This window comes from Ctenopharyngodon idella, chromosome 12 (genome assembly GCF_019924925.1).
Source record: "Ctenopharyngodon idella isolate HZGC_01 chromosome 12, HZGC01, whole genome shotgun sequence".
NCBI classification, from domain to species: domain Eukaryota; kingdom Metazoa; phylum Chordata; class Actinopteri; order Cypriniformes; family Xenocyprididae; genus Ctenopharyngodon; species Ctenopharyngodon idella.
The window spans coordinates 23,192,263-23,217,554 of record NC_067231.1 but is presented as its reverse complement, the minus strand read 5'-3'; the positions used below and the strand labels follow the sequence as shown (position 1 = coordinate 23,217,554).

The 25,292-nt window shown below is 37.5% G+C and overlaps 2 protein-coding genes across 7 annotated transcripts; one reads left to right on the top strand and one right to left on the bottom strand.

Annotated features, from left to right (window-relative positions):
- Positions 1–1,119: 1,119 nt before the first annotated feature.
- On the bottom strand, positions 1,120–4,370 carry chmp6b (charged multivesicular body protein 6b). The gene is made up of 8 exons (XM_051915674.1): positions 4,149–4,370; positions 3,696–3,805; positions 3,503–3,590; positions 3,298–3,384; positions 3,120–3,185; positions 2,325–2,405; positions 2,160–2,229; positions 1,120–2,065 (listed from the first exon to the last, which is right to left on the bottom strand). The coding sequence occupies exons 1-8, from the start codon at positions 4,209–4,211 to the stop codon at positions 2,010–2,012; spliced, it is 621 nt and encodes a 206-aa protein (XP_051771634.1). The 5' UTR covers positions 4,212–4,370; the 3' UTR covers positions 1,120–2,009.
- Positions 4,371–4,581: 211 nt separating this feature from the next.
- On the top strand, positions 4,582–24,959 carry sec24c (SEC24 homolog C, COPII coat complex component). 6 transcript variants are annotated; one of them, XM_051915601.1, is made up of 26 exons: positions 4,582–4,890; positions 7,663–7,853; positions 8,105–8,191; positions 8,874–8,991; positions 9,228–9,397; positions 9,486–10,235; positions 10,448–10,590; positions 12,174–12,242; positions 13,540–13,651; positions 13,802–13,929; positions 14,023–14,161; positions 14,257–14,372; positions 14,463–14,587; positions 14,710–14,901; positions 15,469–15,562; positions 15,830–15,946; positions 16,106–16,276; positions 16,390–16,486; positions 16,927–17,072; positions 17,235–17,373; positions 17,833–17,951; positions 18,979–19,029; positions 20,966–21,145; positions 21,226–21,417; positions 21,602–21,691; positions 23,272–24,959. In XM_051915601.1, the coding sequence occupies exons 1-26, from the start codon at positions 4,886–4,888 to the stop codon at positions 23,410–23,412; spliced, it is 3,882 nt and encodes a 1,293-aa protein (XP_051771561.1). In that variant the 5' UTR covers positions 4,582–4,885; the 3' UTR covers positions 23,413–24,959. The 6 variants fall into 6 exon arrangements, with proteins under 6 accessions (XP_051771561.1, XP_051771564.1, XP_051771563.1 ...); XM_051915604.1 differs by lacking the exon at positions 8,105–8,191; XM_051915603.1 differs by lacking the exon at positions 12,174–12,242.
- Positions 24,960–25,292: the final 333 nt, after the last annotated feature.

Genomic DNA, 25,292 nt, shown 5'->3' with positions numbered 1-25,292 from the left:
GTCCTATAACTCATTTTATGTATATCTTTTTTTGTTTCTCTGAAACCCAGTTTCTGTCTTTCTTGCACATTATTCACACCCCCCTATGTTTACTGATCAAAGTCTGTTGTCAGTGTAACGGTATGAAACTGCTTCACACTGAGCTCTGGTGGAGCCATTCAGACTCATGGGGCAGCCGCCCACTTCCATAGTGCTTTGTGTCAGGCGAGATAAGAGCAGCTCCACACAGATCCAACTGCCTGGTTCCAGACAATGGACTTCCAACAAAGCAATACAGGTACTTGTTTTTAGGTCAATACCTTTCAAACAATGGTCTAACTTAGGCTTACTCAAGAAAATCTGCACTCTAGTGAAACAGGCTGTAACCTGGAATACATGAAATGCATTTGCTGTAAATTTAAATTATATTTTTATTTGAACTGAAAAGTTTGAGACATTGTTGAGATTTATTGAAGTCTTTTTCTCAGAAAGAAAATTCTGAGATGCTGGAAATTTCAACAATCTCTATTTAATCTGTCTAGTTATTATACAGTATGTGTGAATATAATGTAGATATAATGTACACGATCATGCAAATGTTTGGGCTCAGTAAGATTTTTTTTTTTTTTTTAAAAGAAATGAATTTTATTCAGTAAGGAAACATTCAATTGATTAAATGCATTAAATTGATTTAAAAATTGATTACAAGAGTAATGGCTTTTGAAAATTCAGCTTTGCCATCACAGTTATAAATCCTATTTTAAAATATATTGAAAGAGAAAACAGTTATTTTAAATTGTAATAATATTTCATATTACTACTGTTTTACTGTATTTTTTATCAAATATATGCAGCCTTGGTGAACTTAAGAGACTTCTTTCAAAAAAGATTACCACCCCCAAAATTTTAAGTGGTAGTGTATATAAGAAGATATATACATCTCATTTGTGTATTTATATTTCTATAATTAAGATATATCTATAAGATATATCTTTGGACAAATGCATGATAACTACCCGCAGTAAAAGCAAGCCATGTTTCTGCCAAACTGCCAGACTTGTATCAAACATAGCTTGCATTATACTGCTGCCTAGTGGCTGCTACGTATACATGCCTTTTCCTGCAGGCACAACAGTGATGAAAAATGATTACATAAAATTTATTGTTGCAGAATTACAAAATGAAACGAGAAAGACAGACTATAAACTAATGTACTTAATGAACAGTAAATTCACAGTACAGTAATAGTAGTGCTAACATGGGAAAATGAGATAAAACCTAAAAAGAACTTGAGTTAAAGTAATTCAGTGCTAGATATAAACAAAAAGGATAATGTGATTAGTTTTGCTTGTATTCATCATGTCCTTGTGTCTAATGCATGTATACTTCATAAAAACAAAACACTGTGTGTACAGCATTATGCAATGTTTCTAAACAGAAGTGGTTTTGACATTTCTGCTGTATTATACCTGCATTTTCCCTCAAGCATGTTTATCTATCTATAAATCAGTTTTTTACTATTTTTGAAGCCAGCCTTGTCATAGTTGTAGTTTTTAATGACATCTTACGGCACAGTGAAAAGTTTGTACAAGTTTATGCTCATAATGAAAACGCTTCAATTTTATGTTCTTTGTGACAAAACATGGAGTACTAAAGTTTGGGAATCTTTTTTTTAACACGGTCTGTTATAATAACAGTGAAGCATGCATTAAAAAGTAACAGGCTTAGACATGATATGCCTTTGATATATAATTGAAAGATTAGACAAAACCATAGGGTGATTAGAAAGACCAGGCACTGTTAAGAGTGATCTTCAGAATGATCATCTTACTAAACTAAATGGGATACAGTATACTGTGTATATACAGTTTAAAAAATGGCATTGATGTAGGGTCTTCAACATGTATGAGGGGGGAGGACTGTCAATCACTCCCCAGAGTTTTGTTTGGGATGAGCCCTTGGGGTCTCCAGTGGGACAGCTCGAGAGCAGACATGGAGGTACGACAGATGGCAGGTGGACAGATCTGTATTTACACTGCCACCATCTCTCGCTCTGGTTTCTTTTTCGCCCTCTCCTTCTCCCGCACTGAAACATCACAAAAATGTTTTCTAAGCATTTGCATACTGTGCACTGTATGCATAGTATTTACTACAGAAACAACAGAGAAGAAAACACAGACCTGGCTCTTGCTCTGGAACCTCTGGTAGTTCTTCTTCAGGCACCTCAGGAAGTTCAAGGTCAGCATCTCCCTGAGCACACACAGGAAATGTATAAGGTAGATGAAAACACATCAGCTGACACAACATCAGTAACAAGGGCTGTCAGAGTGTGTTCATGTACACACCTGAGTGATGGCCTCCAGCTCGGCTAGCACAGCGTCCTCATCCTCCTGGGTCAGAGATCCTGCCAGCATATCATCAATTTGCTGCGGACACACACAAACAGAAAACCAGGAATGAGGAAAAAACACTTTTACATCATGCACAGGAGATTTAAACAGCAACAAGCACACAAGAGATCCAGCTGCCTCTCAGTTCTTATAGATTTGAGGATGTAGCACATGTGGTGTAGAGTAGAGCAGATCATTATAGCCTTTTTAATAGCTGCTCATCTTTAGACTTTTTTTTTTTCTTTTCATTTTGACAAAGTGGATGTCAGTCGAAATATTTCTCTGGCATGTGTTCAAATAACGATCAGTAAAAGATCATTATGTTGCACACAACAATCTGAAGAGAAATCTGTTAAAAAAATACAAAGCCAACTGACATCCCCACAGTAGAAGACTTTTTCCATCTAAATCTGGAAGTGTTAGGATTAAGAAATATGTAAACAGTTTTTACGTGAACTGAAAAAATAACATTAATAGGTCACAAATGAAATGTACAAATTATTAAATGTGTGACATTGATCGTGAACACTTTTAACAGATAGTTCCAAATACATTCAGTTTTCTACTCAAATTGTTATGCTGACAATATAATTAATAATGAAAACATGCATAAGGGAAGCATTTTTCTCTTTGGACCCCACCGTATATCTGAATATATTCTCATAAAGGGTCTTATGAATTTTACTGTGGCCGGTTGTATAAACTGCTTAGACTAGTCTTACAAGTTTTACTGTGCAAAGTAAAATGTACCTTCTGATACTCAATGGAATCGTGTGTTTCATCCATGATCCTCTCCACTTCCTCTATGGACAGCATCTGGTTAGAGAGAAAAAAAAAAAAAAAGAGTAGAGATATGACTGTACAAGCTAAATTCACTAGTACATTGTACTGAGCATGACCAAGAATAACATTAATTCTCATTATGTACCTCATGCATTTTCTTCAGGCAATCATTGCCAACTTTCAGTCCTTCAATGACTTTCATCTCTATTTGTGCAAATTCAATATCTTGTACCTGTAAAACAAAATAGGGCTGATTGAGATATGTGTGAATAATGGCAGACAAGCTAAAAAAAGAATACAGAAAAATGTGCAACCATGTTAACACGTATCATAACATCTGTTTTATTTACCATCCGCTCCAGGTTGCTTATCTGATTTTCTGTTTTCTCCAGTAACTGATCCTGGTAGCGTTTCTTCTTAAGGAGTAGGAGTGCTTTCCTGAACAAACAAACACAAAATATTATGGGGGAGATTCAGCTTGTTTCAGAAAACTAGACCTCCTAGTTCTGCGAGTAACACGAGGAGAGACATGATCACACTCACTCTTTCTTTCCATCTTTCAATAACTGTTTGGCCAGCTCTCGCTCTTTGTCCAGCTGAAGCGTTATTCTCTTCTGATACTGCTTCAGTTTATCTCTCTGTTGCTTCAGTTGCTGCTCACACACACATAATAATATAGAAAAATTAAGTGAAAGCGAAAAAGAGACAAGAAGTACAGTAATGATTCTATAGCAGAGCCGTTTTCTATATACGTTAATACAACATAAACTGCACTTTCATTTTTGGGATCCAGTTGTCAGTCAGCATCAACACGGATCCTTGGTGGTGATACCCACCATTTTATATATATAAAATATATATATATATATGTATAAAATGTATAATATAATATAATAAAAAAATATATTATATAATATATATATTTATATATAATATAAAATATATATTAACTTCTCTCATCTGAATTATTAGCCAGTTAGCAGTTGTCTAACACACCAGCACAGCTCTGTCATGCTCGGTCACACGAGTTGCTTTCTTTTTCCCGAAAAGATTTCCCATGTCGATGACGCATCCCCGCCACTATCTGTCCAGACAGAGGTGGTGTTTCTAAGACTTAGAAAATGGTAATTCCACAGGCCTCGTATATCTGTCAGTCCATAACAGCAACATGAAGTCTGAGCTGTGTGGAAGAAAACAGCAACCCTGCCTACCGGAAGTTGTGTACTTCAAAATAAAAGCCCCATAGAAATATCTTGTTTATTAATTATTATTATTATTATTATTACGTCGAAATTTTTACATTATTAAAGGTGTTTCAAAGGCCGTTAGGTTTGCTCAGTAATGCAAATATCCCACATATATTTACTGTTTACATTTAGTACTTACAGTGCAAAATAAAAGTATGCTATAGACTAATTCACCGAGCCTTATCTTTTAGGTCAGCTAGCAATCAAGCTACTGATAATTCTGTAAAAAGACTTCTTATATGCCACATTTTTATTTGTACAAAAAGCGAACGTTAAATGTCCTCCAACATCATCAACTACTACTTCATCATGGCCGGATGTGGACGTGGCATATAGACTCAATTCTTCCGGTGCGCGTGAGGAAGGGATTAAACGTCTGTCTCTCTGCTCTCTTTCCGTGAAAGAACGGCAGCCTTATCGCGTTTACCGGCGTTTAGAACCGGAACGGCGTCCCGACGACTCGTTCGTTAACCCATCAAGCTGTTTATGAGGTGAGCTGTCAGATGGCGCTAGATATTTTTTCTTTTATTTGGTTATTTATTTCCCTGTCACTGCTAGCTTAGCTTAGCACATTCAGCGCGAGCCGCAGCGTCGAGTCATTTATGAGTTTTGTTTATATTTAATACATTAAAGTGACACATTTTCCTGTAATTCATACGATATAAGGGTTTATTGAGGTGAGATACGTGTTGGCAGACTCAGTGGGTCATTTCCTGATTGTGTTTTAATAACCAGCAACGATAAACATCCCAAATTAGCTTAGCAAGAGGTGAGAGAGTGAGTGGATTTAATGTTCTCACACGCAAATTAGTGATTTTAAAATACAGTTATTTATTAAAGCTTAACGTGTGTAATGTAACTTAATGGCCCAGTTAATAGTATGTTATTCACTTTTTAATAGCACACGTGTTGGTGCTGTAAAGCATCTGTTTGATTTGTATGTTATGATTTTGTTTCTCAACTTCTTGTTTGACATTTCTTTCTACTTAGAGTAGATAGATAATATTAATATTTTGTCATTAATGTATTTTTAGTTTAATTGTTTTTTTTTTTTCTTATTTGTGTAACATGCCCATGTCTCACTCTATTTTTTTATATTTTCCAAATTTGTGTGTATGAAAGTGAAAGCACGGCACTGGTTTCCAGACACGTTCGCGTCTCTGACGCAGAGTAAAATACATCATTTTCTTTTCCTTAAATTGTCAAGAAAGCAATGTTCACTTAAACTAAACATCTTTTATGCAAGTTTTCTGTGAATACCCATTAAAAAGGAAATTTCGTTTAGTGTTCCCCATAGTAAATTAATGGGAACCTGAGAAATGTACATGTCTATATTTTACTATAGACCACGCCGCTTTATTGACAACTATATCTCTTTCTTCATTTCAAATTTTTAGAGGCAGCTTGCTTGTTTGATCATCATTGACTTTAATCCTTAGGTCATGAAACCAGTTGCTTAGGTCAAGAGACTTGTGAATCAAGTTTGAGTCTCAAACTTGAATTTCCATGTATGCTGGTTTCCCTTTACGTAACGTTGTTGTCACCCATGTTGTGATCTTGTACACAACTCTGAGTATATTCAGGTCATGCAGCAGGCCTGTCATTTCATTTCAGACAGATAGATGGAAAATGAGCATGTTTATCTTTGAAAGTCCTCACACATGGGTTACTGTATACTATTACGGTATCCATTGCCTTGAATTATTCAACATTATTCAAGGCTGTTGTGCTAAAGCTTCTCAGCTGTTACATGCTAGAAACCAGAGGAACAGTATTTTTATAGAAGATGCTTTGAAATCTTAAATTTAGATCTAGATATTTCATAATAGCTGTTGAATCTATTTTCCATATGCATTTTGAAGTCATCGTAACATCTGCTATTAAGAAATCAAGTGTGCTAGCACTAATTTTGTCATTTGAGTCCACTCCAATCTGCTTGTGTTTCTGTTTGTGAAATTGATATGTGGGATACGCTATTAAACACTATTATATAAGCAGTTTCAGAACTTACTCCAGTAAACTTTTAGATTGTACACTAGTGAGTTTTTCTCAGATGTTTGGGATGGGTGTGGAACGCATTGCCGTCAGAAGTCTGCTATGCTCTGTGAATGCTATTAGGGTGTGCTTTCTTTGAATATAGGTAATGTTTTTGTTGAGTACCATCATCATCAGTCTTATTAAAAAGTGTTATGCCTAATACAGAGGTTTAAAATGATCAAGGTTCAATTCAAGGTTTTTCAGGCATAGTTTAAAGTTGACATGAAATCAAAATGGAACCTCTTTAATTTTTTAATGCATTTTCTTTTATTTATTTGTTTATTCTAAAACAATTTTATTCATCACAATGAAATAACTTGTTCAGTTCTGAAACATTTTTTCTTATTTGGCTGGCTTTATTTACTAGGCCATGTGGGCAGTTAATTAATTCTAACTAATATCCAAATAACTATTTGGACATTTCAGGCTACTTTTCTAAACCTTTCTAAACTCTTGCCAATCATTAATGCTGTAGTTTCATTCCTGTTAACATTAATAAAATTAATGATGTTGAAGTCATCTTCAGGATGAACTTGACCTCCACCTCCATGTAGTCCTCCATTTTCCACTGCAAGCTTTCATTTACATCTGGTTCTATTCTGATCTGCAATACCCATTTTACATGATCCAGTCAATTCCCCTTGGATAATTCAAATCCTGTTGTAACATTTTCATTAAGAAATCACACATTATGCAAGATAATAGAGTTGTGAATCTTTATATTAAGGGCCTTCATTAATTCCTTCATGATTTGACCGTATAATACAATAGACGAGGTGTACATTTTCCCTCTCGTATACTGAATAAATCATATTTCACTTTAAACAAGGGTGAGGTCTATGCTGAAATGGGATTTGCCATCATAAATGAATCATTTTGATTCTGATTCTTAAAATTAAAGTGAAATGTTATTTGTTTGCTCATCAACTTCCTTGTGTTGCTTGCTTTTAGAAATCTCAAAGCTTTTCCGGCTTGAAGAGCGAAAGAGCTTTTCTGGCAAATTTCTCTTTTATGTCAACATTTGCTGCAATGGTCTGAGCTTAAATGATTAGTCGGGAGTTTTGCTGTGCCAGCAGTCCAGTCGCACATGTCTTTAGACCCCTGAAAGCATCAGAGCGGCTAACAAGACCTCTTAAGCACTTCTCACAGCAGTACCTCATAAATATAGATTTACTCACTCACTTTCTTCTTATCTTTTTTTCCCCTGTTTTCTGCCCTGTCTTCAGAGTTAGGGATGAACTGAGAATGAATGTCAACCAGCAACCTCACATGGCCTCTCCTTACGGGCAGCCTCAGCCTGGGTATCAGGGCTACCCCCAACCTGGCTATGGGGGCGGCCACGCGCCATCGGGATATCCAGCTCAGTACGCACCTTACAATGGGCCAGGTTCTGCCTACCAACAAGGTCCACCGCAAGGTAAGGGGGTGAAAGTACAAAATTATTGTGAATGATTCAGAAAATGTTTATGACAGGTTATTATCATTTAAAAGGGCCTTAAGTTCAATCTCTTAGATGTATCATCTGTCAGCTGTGCTTGTTCAGAGTGCCAAACAAACGAAGAAGAAAGTGACAGTCTGATTTCTCCCTCCCAGCTTCCTCTTTTTACCTGTCTCCTGTTTTCACATTTCATTCCCATTTTTTACTTCTCTCTCTTTCTTGTATTGCAGGATATTCTCCTTATGCAAGCTTTCCCTCTAAGACTCTCGCAACAAACTTAGTCTCTGACCTGTCCTCCTCCTCTCCTCTTGACCTAGGTAACTGGTTTAATTCTGCTTAGCAGCCTGTCCTCTTCTCTATTCCCTGCGATTTGTGCAGGACGGCTGGGCCCTGCTTCACCTGTGGCAATGGAAACAGCAGGATGCAGTAAAAACTCTGCCGTGGAAAGGCAGACATTCTGCCTGCCTGTTGATGTTTACATCACCTTTTTCCCACTAATTTTCTTTTTTTACAACAGTCTCATAGTTGACTGCTTTTGTATATTTGTAATGCTTGTATACAGAGTCCAAAACTGACACTGGTACCAAATGCAAGTAAAAATTGGCTTTGAGTCTAAACAAAATTAGTTTGCACACAGTTGGCTGGTGATATTGTAATCAACTGCAACATAATACATGGATTAGGTTGATCTTTAAGAATGATAGCCTGAAAATCTCGGTCCACTTCTGGCCTATAATAATTTTTTTCCTGTCCCCTGCTTAGTTTAGGTCCTGCATTTTTACAGCTATTTATTTACAATAATGTCACAAGAGAGAGAGAGAGAAAGAAAAAGGACTAAAGTGTAAAAGCAAACAAGTCTCTATATTCTAGGCTGTTAATTTGCTTACATTAAATGCCTTTTGTTTTGTTCTGCTGACAGATAATCATAAAAGTTTGAAATCAAAAGTGTGTTACTGGAACAATAAACTGTTTAATTATTTATTGTCTGTCCTCTTAAAGGTATGAGAGGACCCCCCACTTCAGGGGCACCACCTGTCTCAGGTGCCCAGAACTATTCTCAGTTTGGGCAAGGAGAAACTCAAAATGGACCACCTCCGATGGGTGCTCCACCACAGAGGTCAGTGACCTGACATATCAGCACATAACCATGTTCCTTCACTCTTTCCCTCTTATCGATTTATATTTGGCTTATGTGTTACCTCTTCAGTTTTGTGGCTGACATTAAAAAATGGGTTATTAATAATCTCCCTTCAATGCTTAATGAATGCAAATTGAGTTATTTTTTCATGGTTTCTCTGCATTGTCCTGTCTTACATTGGTCTTACTTTGATCTTACTTTAATTGCTTGTTCAGGCCTCCAGTGTCTCAAACTTACACTCCAGCTGCGGTGAATCTCTCTGGTCCTCAGCCCCCATACGGCCAGCAGTTTGAAGCTCCACCTGTCAGCATGCAGCAGATGACCAATCAGATGGCCAGCATGCAGGTTGGCTCCACTGCGCCATCCCCTGCAGGCCCAGGCTATGGTAAATACATTTTTTTTTTTAAACTTTAACATCATAAAAGAATCTAGAGCATTGCTGTGATCAACAATTTGTTCTTTCTATTTTCTAGCCCCTCCCTCCGTATCCCAGGCTCCTATCTCCGCTGCCTACACACCTGCAGCTCCTCCCACTTTTCCACTCGCCTCCACTGCTCCCACACAGCCTCTGCCTACTGAAGCTATGGCTCAGGCTCCCCCTCAGTCCTACTACAGAGTTCCACCTCCTGCCCAGCAGCCTTTCTCCTCCACTGGCCCCACTCAGCCCCAAGCCCCACCACCTGTTTCTCAACAGTCCTTCCCTCAAGTTCCGCCTGTCTCTCAGCCTCCTTTTTCCACAGCCCTGCCTCCGGGTCCCACCCAGTCATATGGAGGCCCACTTCCTCCAACACAGCCCTCTTTCCAAAGACCTCTGCTTCCCACCTCCCAGCCCTCCTCTTTCCCTGGAGGGCCACCACCCACCTCGACTCCATCTCAGTTCCCAGGGGTCATGCCACCCCAACCACCAGTTTCCCAACCCTCACCTTATCACTCAGGTCCACCTCCAAACGCTACTGGGTTTCCACCACAAGTTGGTGCACAACCAAGGCCTCCCCTTGCTGGAATGCAGGGGCCTCCAATGGCATCGCAGGGGCCTCCAATGGCATCGCAAGGGCCTCCAATGGCATCGCAAGGGCCTCCAATGGCATCGCAAGGGCCTCCAATGTCACAGGCTAATCATGTACCCCCTTCACAACATGGCATGCCACCTAGTCCTACCAATGCTTCCCTGTCAGGGCCACCACCACAGCCAGGAATGCAGGGATATCCTCCTCAGCAAAACGGTGCGCATCAGTGTTGCTAGTTAAAAACTATTAAAGTTTTCGGTAATCATCTGTGACAGTTGCATGTCAGTGTATTTAAGGAAGCTATACAGGTTTGGAACAAATACAGATTTTTATTTTTGGGTGAACTAACCCTTTAACAACCCTAATTAATTCACAAGACTTTGATTTTTGTCAATCGATTTGCCTATGATATATTTTTTCCCTACCAGGTGCTTTCGGGCAGGTCAGAGGTCCTCAGCCTGGCTATTCAGGACCGTATTCTGGGCAGCCAAATTATGGAGCGCCATCTGCTGCACCTGCCCCAGCACCACCTGCCCCGAAGAGGCTTGATCCTGATTCTATTCCAAGCCCGGTATGAACAGCACAAATACCACAAAATCACTGTCCACCACACATCCACTGTGTTAATACCACAAGTGTGTTTTTAACAGGGTTTAAAAACAGAAGAAAAAAATCAATCTGTATTTTAACATTTTTGTTCATGCATTCCGTCTGTAACATTGTTTCGAAAATGGTTTGTTTAGAAAAAAATAGGGGTTAATATATATATATATATATATATAATATTTTTTTTATATATAATACATATATAATATTAAAATATATATAAAGTAAAAATATATAATATTTTGACTTTTTTTGCATTTAATTTAATAATAGTACAGCGTTTTCTTCACTCAAATAACACAAAGAGAGTCTTGGTCTGGTATCCAATAACGTCGTAAAACAGCATCCTTGACATGCAAAAATGTGCTTGGCATAACACCACAGTTGGGCGGTGGTCACACTGAATGGCACAGATTGTATTACGGACTATTTAAATTGAGCAGTGTAACTTTTTATATATTTGGTCGACCGTTTTATTTTAATAATGAACACGCTGAGATGTCAAGTTAGCAATGCTACAATATGTTGTGTGTGTGAGGCGCCTGCGCAATCACTTGAATTTTTTCCTTATAACAGTGGAATCAACTTAACATACTCCATTTATGGTCATACAGAAAATACATCATTCGAAACTGTTAAGGGTCTATTTTATTTGTGTACCCTTTTGTAAAATAGAGAAAACAAACAGGATGCTGCTTTCTGCCATCTGTTTCCTTTCCTTGAACTTGTTTATGGAGTGCATTACAAAAATTAACCGAAACTCAGCACTGTGTGTTTGTTTAATTTTGTTAATCTGTTAATTAAGTTTCGCATATAGGCCTTATATGTGCCAGTGCATTGACATTGCATCTTACCTATTATGACTTCACAACTGAGCGCGGGTATTTCACTCATTACTTTTTGAATTCATGATTTGTTTACTGCCAAATTAAAATATTAAACACAACAATAAAATAATGTTGTTAACTGGTTAATGGCAATTTTTCGTTTCCATTTTTATTTATGTTCCTGTTAAAATTCTGTTTGTTTTCCGATTTTCGTTTTGTTCCTTGAACTGGTTTAGAGCCTTGGTTTTTAATATATTGAGCCATCATTTTCAGTACTAATGCACTTGAATACTCACTCACTCACTTCCTCATATACACACAGACATGCCCTCAGTATGTAATAAAGAATATCTATGTATATAGGTGTGTGATGTGCTTGTGTTAAGAAAGGCTTCGCTCTGGAGTCTCCTGTGTCTGATGTGCATGCACTATGGCGGCTATAAGTAACAATAACATCCAGATTCATAGATTTTTCAAGGCTTTAAAATTCTGCACGTGCCGCCTTGCAATAACTGCACACATGCCTCTTATACTGCCTGCTAAACAGTGTGATTAATCATCAGTAATTCTAGGCCTGGAAAAAAAACAGAGGAACTGTAACTGTGGTTACACTTCTGTTTATCTTCTCTTCTCTGCTCTCTCTCTTTTTCTTTTGTTTTGGCTTCTCTCTCTATCCCTCTCCTCTCTTATAATTTGCTGACTAAATTGTTAAAATGTAAAGCAAGCCTCTGACATGCCGCCTGTGCAGAAAACAAGACATAGAATAGACCCAGACGCAATCCCCAGTCCAGTAAGTGCCTCGTGTCTCTATGCTGTTCTGTGTTGTTATACTGTATCCCGATTTCTCTGTTCCTTACTCATAGGGATGCCAGTGACTCTATCTAGATGAATATTTTATTCTCTGTTCTTATTATGGTGCTGACATAATAGCTCAGTGCACCAGACCAACTTCCTTATTGAGATGGACACACCTCTATAACATCCGTATAACATGAACTTAAAGCAATAGTTCACCCAAAAATGAGACTGGTCATCATTTACTCGCCTTCATGTTGTTCCAAAACTATGACTTACTTTCTTCTGAGCAATATAAAAGAAGATATTTTGAGAATTTCTTTTTTTTTTTTTTTTTTCCCCGCCCATCCATACTATGTAAGTCAATGGTTTTGTTCCCAACTTTCTTCAAAATGTAGTCTTTTGTTTTCCACAGAAGAATGAAAGTCATACAGGTTTGTAATGACATGAAAGGAAGTGAATAATGACTATCCATTTAAATCAATAAGTTCTTTGAATGATTGTGGATAATTGACTTATATTTTATAATGTTTAGAGCAGTCATTGGTACCCACCCAAAACCATTCCTATCAACACTCCTGCATGCTATATAGTGACGGTGTGTGCATGACTGGCATGTTCTTATTTATGGTTTAAAAGGCTGTCTCTAATGTAAACATGACCCATCATTTAAAGGAATATTCTGGGTAAGATGCTACTCAGGGTCTATCGATGGCATCTGTGGGATGACAAGAGGGCAGTAATAGAGCAGCAGGGTTGACATAATTTTGTTGGCCAACACGGAAGTTACTCAGATCAAAAATCTTTTCCATTGGCTTTTGGATTATTGCAGAAAAGAAGCTCTGTGTCCAACAAAAGTTTGTTTCTTACACTTTTTTTCCCATCATAAAATAACTAATAAGAACAACTTTTACTCTCCATAAGTGGGTTTGTGTTAACCACAGACCTTATTTCAGGCATTTAACAATAAAAAAAAATGTGACTTCAGATCGACGGAACCGGAAGTTTAAAAAATGACTGTTCAGGACTGTTCAGTAATATTAGAGCCAAACTGATTGAGAGAGCATGTATCGGGTACAGTTGATGAAGCATAACTTATTCAACCTTGAATATTCCTTTAATCTGGTTTAGATGATTAGATGTGGTGCTAAACATTTAAACTTACTGATCCTGTTTGGATTAGATTTAAATGGGCATAAAGAGGTTTTATCAGGTGAAAGGTCAGGGTGTGTTGTGTTTGTTCATGAATAAAGGTGTGTCACTCTTTCTTAGGCTGGTGTTTGTTCTCTCAGATTCAGGTTATCGAGGATGACAAAGCAAACAAGGGAAGTGAACCTTTTACAACAGGGGTCAGAGGTCAAGCCCCACCTCTTGTCACCACCAAATTCCAAGTTAGAGATCAAGGTAAGAATAGAGAATTGGAATGGAAAACTAGCTTTAATATGCTTACTAAATTCTTTATACTGCATAATTTTTTTTTTTTAGCATAAGTAGGCTTTATTCCATGATGTTACAGGTCTTAATTAAATATGCATAATATTCATCGCTTTATAGGAAATGCGAGTCCACGCTACATCCGTTGTACAGCCTACAACGTGCCCTGCAATTCCGACATGGCCAAACAGTCCCAGGTGCCCCTGGCTGCTGTCATTAAACCCCTGGCCACTCTGCCTCCAGATGAGGTAAAGTGCCACATTCTCTGAATATTGTTGTTTGCCTTTAAAATGATTGCAAAAGGTCCTGTAGGTAATGACGTCATTCCTTTTTACTGGCAGACACCGCCATATCTCGTAGATCATGGAGAAAGTGGCCCCATCCGCTGTAATCGCTGTAAGGCCTATATGTGCCCGTTCATGCAGTTTATTGAAGGTGGCCGTCGTTTCCAGTGTGGCTTCTGCAGCTGTGTCACCGAGGGTTAGTCATGCTCCAGTAACACGTTTATCATGTTGAATTCATCCTAATCAATATCTAATGTTTTCATTTTTTTTGTTCTTCTTTCACTCTTCTAGTGCCTCCCCATTACTTCCAGCATCTGGATCACACAGGGAAGAGGGTGGACTGCTACGACCGACCGGAGCTCTCAATGGGCAGTTATGAGTTTATGGCTACTGTGGACTACTGTAAGGTACAGTATAAGTACAGTATATCCAATCATGCCACTACAATCTGTGCTGATACGTGTGAGATTGCTTATTTACATATTAATTATTAACAGAACAACAAGTTTCCTCAACCGCCAGCCTTCATCTTCCTGATTGACGTGTCCTACAATGCTGTGAAGAATGGCATGGTAGGAATCGTATGCCAGGAGCTGAAGACATTGTTGGATTACTTGCCCAGGTGAGAGTTCAAACAAGAAGCAGTTTGAACCATCAAGAACAATTACAGAAATCTGTTCAAAGTGTTTTTGCATGTACAATTAATAGTATGATTTTGACATTGCCTATTTATTGTTCCTGCAGACAGAATCCTGATGTGGAATCAAACATTCGAGTTGGCTTTGTCACCTACAATAAAGTGCTTCATTTCTATAATGTGAAGGCCTCCCTTGCCCAGCCACAGATGATGGTTGTGTCAGATGTGGCTGACATGTTTGTGCCCCTACTGGATGGATTTCTGGTCAATGTCTCAGAGTCCAGGGTGGTTATTGAGAGGTAGGCTTTGGTTTTTGTACACTACCATTCAAAATTTTGGTGTTGGTAAGATATTTTGAAAGACATCTTGTGCTCACAAAGGCTGTATTTATTTGATCAACATACGGTAAAAACAGTAATATTATGTAATGTTACTGCAATTTAAAATAACTTTTCTGTTTTAATATATTTTTAAATGTAATTTATTCCTGTGATGGCAAAGCTGAATTTTATCAGCCATTACTCTGGCTTTCAGTCTCACGATTCCGATTTGGTGATCAAAAAACATTTCTTATTATTAACAATGTTGAAAACATGCTGCTTAATGTTTTTGTGGAAACTGTGATACATTCTTTGAAGAATAGAAAGTTAAAAATTGCAACATTTTTTTGAAATAAAAATAGTTTGTAAAATTTGTCTTTACTGTCACTTGTGATCAATTGAATGCATCCTTGCTAAATAAAAGTATCAGTTTCTTTCAAAAAAAAAAAAAAATAATAATAATAATAATTTGCACATTAAAGGCTTGGAAACCTGAATTTTTGACCATCAAAGTGCATTGATTATAAAAATATTTGTTGCCCCCAGTTTGTTGGATCAGATCCCTGAGATGTTTGCAGACACGCGGGAAACTGAGACTGTATTTGGGCCTGTTATTCAGGCTGGGCTGGAAGCGCTCAAGGTATGTGATCTTATTGCATTAGCACAAGTTTCATAGTCCTCAGTGAGTGTACATCATCATATGAATGTAAATGATTCCCGCAACTCATTGTGATTCAAAAAGATTTCAGCCTTGTACCTTTTCGAGATGTTAAATAGAGCATTTCTGAAAAGTGTAGTGTTATTCATGGAAGAACTTTTTTGTTTGTTTGTGTTTTGGTTTGAGTATTTCATGTCCACCCTGAGTGGAAATGTTCATTTATAATGACATTTCTGTTTTGTTATCTAGGCTGCAGACTGTGCTGGAAAGCTCTTTGTTTTCCACTCGTCTCTTCCCATCGCTGAGGCTCCAGGCAAACTGAAGAACAGAGAGGATAAGAAACTAGTGGGCACTGATAAAGAGAAGGTACCATGACCTTTTCCTCTCAAATCTCTACTGCTCATTATATTCATTACAATGGGAACATTATAACAGGAGTTTTTTAAATGTGGTATTTATATGGACGTTTTTAGAAAGGCCCTGTCCATTCGACACATCCTGAAGTTCCTTCTATTTCTTTTGCAGTCATTATTCCAGCCACAAGTTAGTTTTTACAACACCTTAGCCAAGGAGTGTGTGGCACAGGGTTGCTGTGTGGACCTTTTCCTCTTTCCCAACCAGTATGTTGATGTAGCAACATTAGGGGTGGTCCCCACTTCAACAGGCGGATCCATCTACAAATACACCTACTTCCAGGTAAGAGAAAACTATACCACCTAGTCATCATTACTATACATGAGCTGATCAGGAAAATTTCCTTAACCAATAACAACATGCATTATGATAATACACACTCTGGTTTGTTTCAGGCTTCGACTGACCAGGAGCGTTTCCTCAATGACCTGAGGAGAGATGTGCAGAAGCAGGTGGGCTTTGATGCAGTGATGAGGGTCCGCACCAGCACAGGTGAATATACAGCTCTGTACATCAGATTTTAAATGTTACTTTTTTTTTTCTTTTTTTTTTCTTCATCCTGCCATTTACCTACCACAATGTATTTATACACTACCGTCCCAAAGTTTGGGGTCACTGTGATTTAAAAAAAAAAAAAAAAAAAAAAGTTTTTCAGTGAATTTTCTCATTCTTACCAACGCAGCATTTATTTCATCAGAAATACAGTAAAAACAGCGTTTTAAAAATCCCAAATTTATAAATGCATCATTTTATGATTTGGTTTGTGTCACTGTTCTGTGGTCCCAATTTTGATATTACATATTATTATAAATATTTAATACATAAAAGACAAAGCCATGTGACCTTCGTCCACTTCCTGTTTATTCATTATACCATTGATTGAAAGTACTGGCATAAAGGTAAAGTTGAACTTGTGTGCGGTGCTGTGGCAGGTATCCGGGCGACCGACTTCTTTGGTTCCTTCTACATGAGCAACACCACAGATGTAGAGCTGGCAGGACTAGACTGTGACAAGACCGTTACCGTGGAGTTCAGACATGACGACAAGCTCAGTGAGGAAACTGGAGCTCTAATGCAGGTGTGTGTGTGTCTAGTCTTGTACACATATGTGAAGTGTCAGCTACACTGAATTCAGTCAGCTCAACATTTAATCACCTCAACTGTGCTGACCTTTTTGTCTGTACCTTTCTCTTCTTTTTTTTTTTTTTTTCTTTTTTTTCTTTCTTCACTCTCCCTTCAGTGTGCTGTTCTGTACACCACCTGCAATGGTCAGCGACGGCTTCGGATCCATAACATGGCAGTGAACTGTTGCTCTCAGCTTGCAGACCTATACAGGAACTGTGAGACTGACACAATCATCAACTTCTTCGCCAAATATGGTGAGTGAAACCACAAACATCCTCTCACGCCAGTTGGATCAATGCCACCTCACTGCTTCCGGCTGTCGTATTCTATGGGCCACCACTGCTATACCAATTTAAGATTTTATTTTATTTTGTTAAATTTTTTTTCATCTTATTTTTATTTAACTTTTTTTTTGTTTGTTTAAAGAGGGAAAGCTCCCTCCCCAGTCTACCTACATCATTTAATAAAACTAGGCTGCAAGGGCAAGTCATTAATAAATTGTTGTGATTGATTGTCATAACCATAAACACGTACGCATTTAGTGTCTCGGTTGGGCATTATTCCACATGCTAGTTAATCATAATATAGGTCATTTTCTTTTAAGACTCTTAAAGGTCCCTTTTTTTTTTTTTTCTTTTTTTTTTTTTTTTTAAATTGTGTTTTGAGACCGTCTGATTTGAGTTTTAAGAAAATATTGTTGTATGTGTTTGCAGCATATCGGAGTGTACTCAGCAGTCCTACCAAGAATGTACGTGACAGCCTGGTGAATCAGTGTGCACAGATCTTAGCCTGTTACCGCAAGAATTGTGCCAGTCCATCTTCAGCAGGGCAGGTAACTATAGAAACCCACCCACAAGTGCTACAATGAAGAATGAACCATTCAAAAGTTTGGGGTTGTTAAGATTTATGTTTTTGAAAGAAGTCTCTTATGCTCACAGAGGCTGCATGTATTGGATCAAAAATAGTGTAAAAACTGTAATATTGAGAAATATTATTACAGTGTATTTGAATTTATTTTAAAATGTAATTTATTGCTGTGATGGCAAAGCAATTTTTAGCATTATTATTCCAGTCTTCAGTGTCACATGAGCCTTCAGAAATTATTCTTATATGCTGATTTGCTGCTCAAGAAACATTTATTAGTCATATATTAGTATTATCAATGTTAAAAAACAGCTGTGTTGCTTAATGTTTTTGTGTAAACCGTTTTAACCATATAAACAGTTTTTCCAGAATGCATCGTTAAATAGACCCCAAACCTTAGAACGGTATTGTACACTACTACTTTGGGGTCACTAAGATTTTTTTGTTGTTGTTTTTTGAAAGAAATTTATATTTTAATTCAGCAAGGATGCATTAAATTGATCAAAAGTGACAGTAAAGATTTGTTTCAAATCAAAAGAACAACATTTATCTTTCTATTCATCAAAGAATCCTGAAAAAAGTGTTATCATGGTTTCCACAAAATATTAAGCAGCAGAACTGTTGATGATGACAATGATAACAATAAGAAATGTTTCTTGAGCACCAAAACCAAATAAACAAAATAACAAAACAAAAATATCAGAAATAAACCAGATTATCATATCAGAAATATTACCAGATTAAGTCACAGGTAAGATTTAAATATATTTACTCTTATATCTAATACTGAATCATTGTATTGTTTTCAGCTTTATGACAGTCAATCACTGTTTGCGGATACCATTCAAATAAAATAAGATAAATTCTCTATGACTTCTCTTGTAATTACCTGCATGTAATAATAAAGACGCTAGGGTGCTTTTTGCCCAAAAGTCTTGGACATGCAGCATTTATGAGAAAAGGCTGGAAAAAGTAGCCTCTTAATTGTCTCCTAGGGCTCTGGCAGCACAGCAGACGGGAAGCGCAGTGCCGCGGACATCTCACAGGCAGGTTTATCGCACACTGGTGGCGTCTTTCTGTACTCGCGTTCTCAAGTTCAAGGCGGGAGTTTAAAACGGAATCTAATCACAATACAGGCAAAAGTTCTCTTCAAGAATGAACAAAGTGGTGTCAGTGAGTTTGAATTAAGGTATTTGTAAAAACATCGCAAACAGAAAGATAAAGTGCAATCTATATTATTTCTCTATGAAGCATATTTATTTAAGCCACAAAAACAAACCTGTTACTGAAAAATACACAATCTCCTAGGGTGAAGTCAGTTTGTACATATATTTGTCCAAAATCGTTGTATTTTAATGGAAAACTATGTGAATGACAATGATTTTGAACAGCCGGAGTGGTAGTTCGGCGCCGCCAGTGTGCGTACAATCATAGAAAACAATGTGCTGAAATTATAAAGTTGTGGTGCTGCGCGGCAATTCTCTTAGTGTGCGTCCCTCTTTACGTGTTGTTTTGCTAATGTTTGAGGCTCCTTTTAGGGGAAGGGCTCTGATAGCAATGCAAAAGTTATAGAACGTAATTTATGAATCATAATTCGCCAAATTGGCTAGTGTTGATATGCGTTACAGTTTTCACCCGCATTTGGTGGGTGTTCATTTCAAACGCTGTATTAGGGCTATTAACGTTAAAACATTAACACGTGATTAATTCAAAATCCTTAACGCATTAAAATAATTGAACCCAAATAAATGACTAAAGCACATGAAATTGCATCATTAATGTAATTTACGTTACGCAGTTACATGATTTTGGGAATCAGGAGTTTATCACACTGAGCATCTACAATGGCACAAACACCTGTAACCCTGGTAGTCGAAAATTTCTATTCTACCCTTTATCGCTTCTCTGTTTGCGATCAGATTATTTTAAGCCGCTAAACTCTGGGGAAGTTTTCAGTCCAATTATCCAGTAAGTGAAATTATTCAAACAATCAGTCCAAAACAGTAAAGAAAACCAGGCTTATTATATCAGGGATGGCAGAGATAACAGTGACTCAAGGCCAGTTTTCCGTGAATTATTTATTCTGAAGAGCTCGAGCCCTCACGTGTCGTGCTGTGTGAAATATAGACTGAACAGAACGACAAAACATCCCACTGCTGTATGGCCAGATCATACACAAACTTCGTTTCTCGGCAGGATAAAGCAAACCAGTGTCTCGCTAGTAAAGTTTTGATGGATGCGGATTGTTATCAAGGTAAAGACGATTGCGGTGACATACAAGAGTCGTACAGCAAGCATGCGCAAGTCCGTTTTATTGATGCGCAAGCAAACCATCTTGATGCACTGATCACACATTGTATTTATACACAGACACATTTCAGTGCATTCAGTACATTTTCACACACATTGAGGATAATGTTTTTATCTGTCATGTGTATGTTGCTTTGTTTAGTAATTCTGAATGTATCCGTGTACTATAGTAGGTATATGCAGTCAGGTCATGGCGGTTGGTTTAGGTTTTTTTTTTTTTTTTTTTTTTTTTTTTTTTTTTTGACATCTCCATGTGGTCCTGTTCGGTATCTCAACTTGACTTGTCTAAAATGTAAAGAAGCTCTGTTGTTGCATTGTATACATACGGTACAAATTTTTTTTCTGTATTTTTTTTTTTTTTTCATGGGTGCTTTGGTATGCATAAATCTATGAATTATATGGACTCTTTATATCATTTGGTGTCTTTCTGGAGTCTTCAAGTGTCCTTTTTTTGGAAAAGACACCTAAATTTACCTTGGAAAAAAAAGCTTGCAGGAAATAGTTTTGTGAGAATCACCCTTGTATCTGATAGTTTACTTTGCTGGATATAGCAAATGATGACAAAATAAATGTGTTAAACAAGATAAATGATGAATTTTAACCAGCCCATATATCAGTAATTCTGTTATCCTACATTGTATTGATATTTTCTATCTATTTGTCTCTGTACAGTTGATTTTACCAGAATGTATGAAGCTGCTGCCCGTGTATCTGAACTGTGTGTTGAAGAGTGACATTCTGCAGCCTGGGGCGGACGTCTCCCTGGATGACCGTGCCTACCTGAGACAGCTGGTCAGCGCTATGGATGTGGCCGAGAGCCATGTGTTCTTCTACCCTCGGCTGCTTCCGCTGGTGAGAGACAGATACAGTAATATCACCCCATCTGATATTGTAATTGAGCTGTGATGGTTACATTCCCGGTTTCTCTACAGCAACAGCTGGATGTTGAGAGCATGTCTCTGCCTGTGGCAGTGAGAGACTCGGAGGAGAGACTGTCTAGGGGAGGAGTGTACCTGTTAGAGAATGGACTGAACATTTTCCTTTGGGTGGGGGTCAATGCCCAGCAGGAGCTGCTTCAGAACATCTTTGGCACACCTGCCTTCAGCCAGATAGACCCCAACATGGTACGACCCTTTATAAATGCTATTTTTAAAATAAAATAAAATGCATGCATACTGTCCATAAATCATTTGGTTTTTATAAGCACACATAAAACTTTACCCAAGATACTTGAACTATTTTTGCATGCTAAATTTTATGAGATTATGTGAACATTGGCAATTTTTATTGTGTGTTTTGCTGGTTTAGACCTCTCTGCCGGCTTTGGATAATCCTTTTTCAAAGAGACTGAGGGAGATTATCGAGTCCGTCAGGGCACAGCGCTCACGATACATGAAGGTAAATACGTCACAGGGCTTGATATTATGCTTTTGCAGATTTTTGTGATTCGGACAGCTGAAAAGATTGTTTACTTCTCTGAAAGCTTAGATCTCTTTTTTTTTTTTTTTTTACTTAAGTACAATACAATTATTAGCAAAATGAGATGAGCATGAGGAATATGAAGGCAAGATAATCCAGGAATTATGCATGACCTTGACTAAGGGGGAAAAGGGAGTAGTTTTCAGTCCAGATTAATGTTCATCTGTGATTATTCTTCACTACCGGGGGAGCAAGGGTCACTCATGATTGTAGGGTGTTTTTACACTTGAGTCCTCCTTAAAAGAACCATATTTAGACCAAAAAAAAAAAAAAAAAAGGAACTAAGCATGGAAAAAGAACCTAGCTTGCATTCACACTGTCCATGACATTAATCTGACTCTTTCTGGACCACATAGCCACAGGGCATAACCAGTGTTGAGGAAAGTTACTTTTAAAAGTAATGCATTACAATATTACTTTACTCCCTAAAAAAAAATAACTAATTGCATTACTTAGTTACTTTTTATGGAAAGTAATGCGTTACATTACTTTTGCATTACTTTTTCCTCACCTTGCTGGGCTTGCTTGCTTGTTTTTTAATAACAGCAAAAAAGTGGCAAATGTAAAGGCCCTTTCACACCAAAAGTGAAATGAATAAACTTCAGGCTAATCACAAATGTGATGTTTATCTAAAGTCATTTTTGCTTATTAGTATGGTTGAATTCGATCATCAAAGGTCAACAGCAAAGACATTGGTTAATAAAGTGAGATTAAATACATGAAGCGTATTTGTTTAATATATTTAATTATTGCAGGTTTGTGCAATATTCTGAGATTGCATTTCACTGTTTTATTTATTTTCATGAATACTGAATCTGTTTTTGTGCAATTGAGATGAGTAAATGCCCACATTTAGTCTAGAACTACAGTAACCGCCATGTTTACACACAATGCCTCTGCACTTACAGTGTTCAACATGGGGGCAGGAGAGCTGTCAGTCAATAAATGGGGAAAAATTAACTAATTAATACAAATATTTTGTTGTAAATTTAAAAGTAATGTTACTTTACAAGTAACTTGAGTTGCGTAATTAGATTACTTTTTTCAAGTAACTAGTAATGCGTTACCCCCAACACTGCTATTAAATAACTATTAACTACAACTTTTGCCTTGATGAACTCCTAATTACTGCTTATTAATAGTTAGTAAGGTAGCTAAGTTTATGTATTGGGTAGGATTGAGGGATAATATGGTCATGCAGAATAAGGCATTAATATGTGCTTTATAAGTACTAATAAACAGCCAATATACTAGTAATATGCATGATAATAAGCAACTAGTTAATAGTGAGAATTGGACTCTAAACTTAAGTGTTACCATTTATTTTAATGGGTGGGTTCTGGAGAATAGTAATTGTTGTTTGACTTTTTTTCTTTTTCTTTTTTCTTTTTTTACTTCATATTATAATTTATGTTTGTAATTTTGCTACTTTGTAGTAGGAACTGCTACTATGTTCTTTCCTCCATAAGATTACTTACGGGATTTTTGTTGTCTTTCAGCTCATGGTGGTGAAACAGGAAGACAAGCTGGAGCTGATCTTCAAGCACTTCCTGGTGGAGGATAAGAGCAACAATGGTGGGGCCTCTTACGTGGACTTCCTGTGTCACATGCACAAGGAGATTCGTCAGCTCCTGAGCTAGAAGCATTGGGTCCACCCTCCTCCTCCTCCTCCCTTGGCTCTGTACTCAGAAGCGCTTTAACTTTTTATTTAACATAATAAAATCCCTTTGCCCATCATCTTCTCTTCCTCAAGTATAATCTCATCCACCCTGACTCTTGAGGAAGAAGCCACCCTGTAAAGGAAATGTTGCTTGGTCAGATTACGGTGTTCTTTTGGTTTTAGTGGTGGGAGTTTTGACCCGACTTTCTCCTCCTCTCTTTTGATGGCAGGTTCATGAGACTCTGTGTGCGCGTGTGTGATAGGGAAGGAGATATGCTGTTGTTACATCTCCAGCTGATCTGGGATCAGGTTGTGATGCCTCAGTTAGAGCTTAAACTGCTTTGTTAAACGAACATCTTCAGAACAGCTACCTGGTTTTAGAGTGTGTTTGACTGTGAACTTCGATGTTGATTGTACTGGGTGTTCTGTGAGAAACACTAGCACTGATTAATGGCCTCTAGGTACAGAGGGACAGAAGAATAACCACATTAATCTAGAAATTAATTTAGACTTACTCAGAATACAGTGAAATGAATACCCGGAATACCCTCATCTTATTCCACTATGAATCGAAAGATGTTTTAGAACAAGATAGATTCATGTCTACCCAATTATTTGTATTTTTTTCTGCGTAAGTTCTGTTTCCCTTTTCATTTATCTCTCTCAACCTTGGCCTTACTGATCCTGTCTTTCATTTTTCATCCGTTATTCTGTTTATCTTGTCTAATTTTTGTAATTTTCACCTTTTTAATGTGTGCGATAAACCTAATAGACTCTGCGGGAGTGTGAAGTGTGCTGTTAATCGTTCAAAATGTCTTTTACTCTGAGAAAACATTTGTAACAAAAGTCTATGCATCAACTTATCTTTAAAAAAAAGAGGGAAAGCTGTTCAAGAGCCTGAGCGAATATTATCTGTATGCTTATTTTCTCCTTGCCATCACCCTCATCCTCCATAAGTAGCAGATACGCCTAAAACTGATACGTTAGTGTCATTTCTGCATCCTGATGAGGAATATGGATCCCTACGGATGCCCGGACAGGGAGTTGAATTTCAGATGAGCCTCTCAGGGGGGGATGGGAGTTTTCAAGGCCCTTCAGATGGTTCAGTAATTGGGCATACATTACAGAAGCATTCTGGCATTCATTGAGTTTCCATTTAAATTCTTTTTTTTTTTTCTTTTTTTTTTCTTTCTTTCTTTACTGTATGGTCTGTTAGTAACCTGTATATTACATGTGCTTGATCATCATGTATCAGTTATGATTTAATATTATGTTCTAAATCTGTGTGAAGGTTTATGGTTTTGAACAGGTGGAGTCTCTGTGCTCTAGGATATTAATCTGTGCAATGGAAGTCTGTGCTGAGAGTGGAGTGCGGGACTCATTAGAAACTGACCATTTCTAACTGTTTTTTCCAAGCGAGCGACGTCAAGCACATGCGGAATTGTGACCTTAAAAGCAATCAACACTGAATACCTTGTCATCACATTTATTACATGTACAGAATTAAAAATCACATTTTAAAAATGATGTCAAGCTAGTGTGCTTTGTTGAATCTTTAAGTGAACTGCATATGATGTTTGGGTGAGCTGAAGAATGATTCTTTTGAACGATTATTTTCTTGTCAGTGCTCTGAAATCTTATACAAGCACATCTTAGTCCTTTTAAAGACTTTCTGAAATATATCTTTATCTCTATCCAATATTACAGAGCTCTTTTATATAGAGGTGTGTGTGTGTGTGTGTTTATTGGAGGTGTTATCCTAGTGAGGTTCTCTTTAGAACGGAGGGATCAGTCTTTTTTTTTTGTTTGTTTTTGTGTTTGTCTCTAACCCATGTGTTTATGTTGGCCATAGACTCCTCT